The following is a 6500-nucleotide window of genomic DNA, read 5'->3' as shown; positions in this document are numbered from 1 at the left end:
TTTTTTTTTTTTTTTTTCTTTAAGAAGAATATATATAAAAGCAGCTGTGATATAAACAGTTTCCAAGGGAACAAAGCTGGGGGAGGGTTTTGTGTCCCGTCCCCCTGCTCCACGCCGATGGGAGAGGGACGTGTGCTGCGGAGGATCCTGGGAGGTTTCATTCTCCACTCCTAATTCCTTTCTGCCACTGCTGCCAGATGTTGCAGTTTCTCAGGACTGCGCAGATCCACTCAGTAACTTCCAAAGCCCCACCACGAGGATCGGAGTGGAYGGGACCACTCCTGCTATGACCCGTGCCGGGACCTTTTGTGCCGGCTCTCTTCTCCTCAACAAAAGGCTGACGCTCGGTTTTAACGCCCAGGAGGAGCAGAATGGAAAGGCCTGTGTGCGTGTGGCTCCAGAGCTAAGTTAGATCCGTCCCCCCACAGCTTCCCTTGCAGACACAAGGCTGCCCTGGACTCTTTGTCTGCCTCCTCCCTGCCCTGCCATGGGCTGCGTGTACTCGGCCCCGCGGGAAGAGCCGGCTGTGGCCAGGTGAGTTCCTCTGCCCGATGGGGCTGGCGGGATCCTCCCAGCCCCAAAGCTGGGTGCAGTGGGTGCCTCTTCCCTCTGCAACAGGAGGAGAAGGAAGGGGAGAGGCTCTGCTTGGGAGCAGGCTGCTCCAGAGGAGACCCTGCAGTCGGTGCTTGGTTCCTCCGCAGCATCCAGGCTTTGTCCTCACTTTTGTGAGGATGTAGGATGTGCTTTCAGCAGGAAAGGGATGGGAGCAGGAGCTTTCTGAAGGAGAGGTGTTCTGTTGGGACAGAGTTTGATATTGTTGCTGAGCTGTTGGAAGCTTCCTTCCCAGTCCTTTCTTTCTTCTGAAACTGAAGTGACAGAGACCCCTGGGAGCTGTTTGTGCTGTGGGTTCTCAGCAAGGGTGGGAGAGCTCTACGAGCCACAGACTCGCTCTGACAATGGGGTTAATCCCCTTCCCTCCACCCAATGCTTCTCCTGGTGCTTGTAGCTGCTACCCTGAGCTGTCTGAGCAGTCCTTGCTGAGGACAAACTTTCTCTTCCAAGTTTCCCTGGCAGAGCAGTGAAAAGGAGTGTCGTTTCTGCCTTTGGTGCCTGTGTGTTTTTGCTGCTCAGATTTTCAGGCCACCCCGATGAAGCAGTTTCAGGGAGTTGTGTAGCCTTTTTTCCAAAGCCAGGCTCATTATTTCTTCTGTATCCGAGCCACAGCCTGTTCTCCACCACTCACTTCAGCGCGGGGTTGCCTCCTTTGAAAACGGACGAGCCCCATGTGCTGCACCCTTTTTTCTTCCAAAGGGCTCTTGCTGAAAGGATCTAAAAACTTTCCTTTTTCTCCTCYTCTAAAAGCGTTTTATTTAGTAGTTAACCCAACAGTTGTTTTAATTGGATCTCGTTTGCAAAGGGCAGGAACTAAAGAAGTTCACCAAGGAGCCAAAAACTAAGTGAGAGCTGTGTCTTGAGAGCTCTCTGAGCCCCTGTCCTGGCTGCAGCGTGGGCAGGGCTGGGGCTGCTCCCTTAAGATATTTGTGATATTGCAGTTCCCACCAGGGGACAAATGACAGCATGGGGGATTGTTCACTGCTGAGAGAACCAAGCAGGGGTGTGAAGCAGCTCTCCTGGGAGTGCTGCTGCCCTGGGGAGCTTCTTGGGGTCGGCTTTGCTCATCCTTTGTGTGTGCTTCTCTTTTGTGTGAGGCTGTCGGTGTTCAGAGCTGTCAGGCCCAGTTAYGGAGCTCCTTGATCCCTTTTGGGGTGCTCAAAGGGATTTTTTTTTTTTTTTTTTATGAACATCCCCCACCCTGCTGATTTGCCTGTGTGTGCTCTCCACAAATGCCTCTGCACATCTACAGGGTCCCTCCCTCTGGGCTACAGGGTTGAGGAAACTGTTAGTGAGCTCTTCACATTCTCACATGGGCTGGAGCCAAAACCATTTGTTTTTTGCCTGGAGGCTTCTCTCTTCCCACAGGAGACCCGGCCTCGCATTCTTCCATTGTGAAACAGGAATGAGTCCCACGTTCCTCTTGCCTGCTACCAAAGTTTGGGTGGGGAGGACAGCCAGGGAGCTCCTGTCGTTGTCTGCTGTAAAAAGCTCCCAGTACCCAGTCTGTAGCTGTGGTCACTTCTGGTTGTGAGGCTCCTGGGGTCCCCAGGGCTGTTTTCACCCCATGACACTGAAAATCCAAGGATGTGCTAAGGATAGGAAAGTTCTTCTGACTCCTTCCCTAACAGAGCAGCCAGGCAGTGTGAATCCCTGCCTCCATGTTTCTGCCTCTGCTGTGGTTTGTTYCCCTTCCAAGCTAGGGAAAGCCACCCCCATGCAATAATGTGAATGTGCTGTGCAGGAGATCCACCCTGGGGTTGGGAACCTGGCACAAGAATGAGCTCTGCAGGACCTGGGCTGGCAGGGCTGCCTTGCCAAGAGCTCTGTGGCTCTGATGAGCTGCGTGTGCCTGCTCCACAGGGCTCTCCAGCTCCGGGGCTCATGTCTGGCAATGCTGTTTTGAGGTTGAAACAGTGGGKTTTTAGCCCTGTGTAATTTCAGACCTGGGGGATGTGCCCTGGGATGGCTCAGGACTGATCCTGCCTGCACGTGGTGGTGTGGAAGCAGGGAGCTCTCCATTCCCTGCTCTTACACTGTGGCTCACCTCCTCAGGTTTATCTGGAGACCTGCTCCTGTGAGATCCTTGTAAACCTGCTGGGCTGTGAAATCTCTCGGAGCAACTGATAAAGATTTCCTGGTGGGCAGGGCTGAGTGCCTGGGCTTTCCCTGGGGGAGGATTCATTGATGGGGGTCAGGCAGGAGCTCAGCTTTCCCCTCTGGTCTGAGTTCTTGCTCCATGGTTGTGTGCCCTGTGGTTGAGCAATAAGCATCCATGAGACAGGGTGAATAACAGTGGTCAGTGGAGACTCACACCCTTTTGGACTGCTTCCCTGAGGTCTGGAGGCCGCTTTTCCCCCACTTRCTTATTCCTGACCTCAAAAATGAACATGCTCATCTGAAAGGAGGTTCCTCCTGTCTTTCAGAGTAGCTCCAGTGAGAGACAGCAGCTTCATTGAGAAGATGAAGAAGACGGTAAGCTGCTTGTTCTGCCTACAAGGGGTGCAGGGAAGTGGGGGAGCTCCTGTCCTTYCCAGTTTCCTCTGGGCTCAGGAGGAGCTGGTTTGGCTACAGACACATGCCTGCTGCAGAGAGCAGCCAGAGCAGCCAGGAATAGCTCTTTCAGTCTGTGCCTGAGAGTTGTTCTTAGAGAAGAAATTAAAGTGAAAATTCGGTGGAAAAAAAGTAATGTAATATGAGATCAAAGTCAGGAGGGAAATGGCAGAGGCTTTAAAGTCATTGGCTGGCAGTTGTTTATCTGTGTGGTTGGTTCCCAARCTGGCTGGCTGTGGAATGGGGATTGTTGTACACAGAACTGACAGATTGGACTCCGCTGGTCTGGACACAAGAGGAAGCACAGGAAGCAGCAAGGGCTGGATGCATTTTCCCTTCAAAGTAGCTGGCCTGCAGCAGAGCAGGAGCTCTGGTGCTTAGGCATTAGCCCAGAGCCTTTGGCAAGTTCTGCCTTCTCATCCAGGGTGTTTCCTGTTTCCAGGAGTCATGCTGCAGCCTTGAAGTTAAGAATAATCTGGAAGGTTTATTCTTTGCTTTGGTTTTTAGCCTGACCTGAGTCTCCCCTCTGAGAGTGGCAAGAGTCATGTTCTCATTAACGGCTCAGCCTTGAGTTTTCTGCCAAACCCTCGGAGTCCTGCACAAGCGCAGACTCCTGGTTGCCTTTAGGTTGCAGTCCAGGATTCCTGATCCCAGGCATTTCCTTTGTCTGTGCTTCATCCATGCATTTGCCAAATGACTAATCACCCTTTAAAAGGCATTTCTCTTTCTCTCCAGGGGCGAAATATCGTGGTTTTCTATGGTTCCCAGACGGGCACGGCAGAGGAGTTCGCCAATCGCCTCTCCAAGGATGCCCATCGCTACGGCCTGCGGGGCATGGCAGCAGATCCAGAGGAGTATGACCTGGTAATTTAGCCCTGAGCACCCTTGGGATAGTAACAACCTTTCAGTGTCCCTTAAAAAACCCCARTGACCCTGGCCAAGGGACAGTTGTGTCATTCAGGGGAGAAAAGATCAGCCTGAGAGATGCTGATACAGGCTTGGTCCTTGCCATTCTGCATTATCCTGGTGCCTTGCATGGAAAATCCCATTTATTTTCTGTTGGGGTAGTAATATTAACTTGCAGTCCAGTCAGGGTCCGTGGCTTTATTTTCCATTTTCAGTGGATTTGGTCATTCCCAGCCCCTTCTGTAAACACGTGGTGCCGTTCACACGCCCACACTGTAGGAGTAGGAATTGCCCAACARCCACATTGTGGGATCCTTGAAGAAAATTCCTTCTTCCCTTTGGTTGCAGTCGGACCTGAGTCGCCTCTCGGAGATCGACAAGTCCCTGGCTGTGTTCTGCATGGCCACCTATGGAGAGGGGGATCCCACAGATAATGCTCAGGATTTCTACGACTGGCTGCAGGAGGCCGAYGCCGACCTGTCGGGTCTCCGGTTCGCTGTAAGTAAAAACTTACAATAAAAACTGGCCCCATTCCAGTTTTTGTGCTGCATTTGGGCAGGAAGGCCAAGAGCCCTCCAGTGTGGCTTGGGGAAAGGCCCAGCACGATGTCTGTGCCTTGTACACYTTGTCTGGGGTGAGGTCCCTGCTGTCTTCCTGCACAGGCTTTGTCCACACTTGTAAATGTACATTTGGAGGCTTGAAATGCAAATRTCAGAGTGCTCTCTCCACTCATTAAATCGTCAGGGTTTACTGGTCTAAACAGCCCCAAAGAGCCTTGCAGGCACTGAATACAAGTTTGCAAATGAGCTGCAGGCTGCTGCTGCTCTTCAGAAGCTAATTGAGTAGCCTGGGGCCAGATCTTCTCCCACAAATTAAATAACTCAGAGGAATGTGTAGCTCTGTCCCTGTGCTGAGATGAATAACTGGCTGAGTAACAACCAMCTCACCTAAACCCTGGCCAAATTCCTTAGGCAGCATAAGAATTGCAAACGAGAGCAAAATCCACTGGTGGAGATGTGAAGCTGCTCTGTGTGGAGCAGTGAGCAAACATTCACTGCGTGGTTTGTGGGAGGCAAAGGCCATCAGTTGGTCTGCAGGCATTCCAGGTTCTTACTGGTCCCATGAGGAGCTCTTGGAAGTTCATCCAGTCTCAGGGGAAGTGCAGGTGCTTCCTGACTACGCACTCTGCAGTGGTAAATTCTTACTCAAGAGCTGATGGGGAGCTGGGGGAGGTCTCGCTGTCTTTGTTCAGCATCCTTTGCTGAGTGATGCTTGGCCAGAGGATGTCAGAGAGATGGGGAAGCCAACCTCCTGCTTTTCCATRCTCATGAGTGTTCCCTTCCAGGTCTTTGGGCTGGGGAACAAGACTTATGAGCACTTCAATGCCATGGGGAAGTACGTGGACAAGAGGCTGGAGGAACTTGGAGCCCAGCGCATCTTCGAGCTTGGGCTGGGAGATGACGATGGCAAGTGAGTGCCCGGGGCTGAGGGGCTGCTGAGAGCTGGCTGAAGGGACCTTGGCAGGGAATTGGCTCCACTACCAAGACAGAATTGAACTCCACAGGGCTCACTGTTGGGGTTGACACGTTTTTGAGTGTGTGTTTCTGTTTGCTGTCTCTGCCACAATCAGATCCCTGTGCACAGGAAGGKTCCTAAGGGATCCTGAATCTGGGCAATCCCACATCAGCTTTAAATGSCCATGGGTGCACACTGGAGCAGCCTCCTCTGCCTTTCCCTGCTGCAGCTCCACTGCTAACCCAGCCTGTGTGGATAAACTCACCTATCCCAGTGAAGGAGGCAGGTTAATCTCCTTGGGAAGTGTTTGATGGCCGGAGGCAGCAATTTTCCAGCTCAGGCAATGATTTTTTYYTTWTTTTTTYCTTTTTTTACAYTTCTGTGCTCACCTGAGCAGCTTGGGACATTACATCAACCTGTGGCTCTGCCTCTGAGGTTTACCAGGTCTGATGAGAGGGTTATGCCATGTGTGTGAGAGGCCCAGAAAAAAGCATTGCCGTGGTGGAATTTAGGAAGGCCCCTCAAGMTAGGGGTGGACAGTGGGGAGCTGAGTTTTTTAGAGACTGAGCCTGAATAAGAAAGCTTTACTTGGCAGATCTGGTGAAGGGAGGGTTGTCAGGTGTAGCAGCAGTTGCCACTCAGTGTTCTGCAGGTGCTTTCCCAGTGATCTGTGCAGTTATGGCTCCAAGGCAAACCCTTTTCCTGTGGTARAGGAAGAAAGTCCATGGAAATCTGAGATGGCAGCTCTGGGAATGGGGTTGGGTTATTGACTCTCTCTTCTGCCCTGGCCAGCCTGGAAGAAGACTTCATCACCTGGAGAGAGCAGTTCTGGCCAGCAGTGTGTGAACACTTAGGAGTGGAGGCTACGGGAGAAGAGTCCAGGTGGGTTTGGGAGCAGCTCCTTTTGGGTCCAG

General features: G+C 52.1%; 1 protein-coding gene across 2 annotated transcripts in view; it reads left to right on the top strand.

Annotated features, from left to right (window-relative positions):
* LOC130577751 (NADPH--cytochrome P450 reductase) overlaps window positions 1-6500 on the top strand; it is a 26434-nt gene that overhangs the window by 13317 nt on the left and 6617 nt on the right. For both annotated transcript variants that reach the window (XM_057373325.1, XM_057373326.1), the window contains exons 3-7: window positions 3039-3087; window positions 3901-4029; window positions 4420-4569; window positions 5417-5541; window positions 6379-6468. In XM_057373325.1, coding sequence (XP_057229308.1) covers window positions 3039-3087; window positions 3901-4029; window positions 4420-4569; window positions 5417-5541; window positions 6379-6468 — 543 coding nt within the window. The remainder of the gene's footprint in view (window positions 1-3038; window positions 3088-3900; window positions 4030-4419; window positions 4570-5416; window positions 5542-6378; window positions 6469-6500) is intronic.

The sequence above is a fragment of the Malurus melanocephalus genome, unplaced genomic scaffold, assembly GCF_030028575.1.
Source record: "Malurus melanocephalus ecotype Western Australia unplaced genomic scaffold, MMel_1.1 scaffold_193, whole genome shotgun sequence".
Classification (NCBI taxonomy): Eukaryota; Metazoa; Chordata; class Aves; order Passeriformes; family Maluridae; genus Malurus; species Malurus melanocephalus.
Note: the sequence above shows the minus strand (reverse complement) of the source record. Positions and strands in the feature narration are given on the sequence as shown.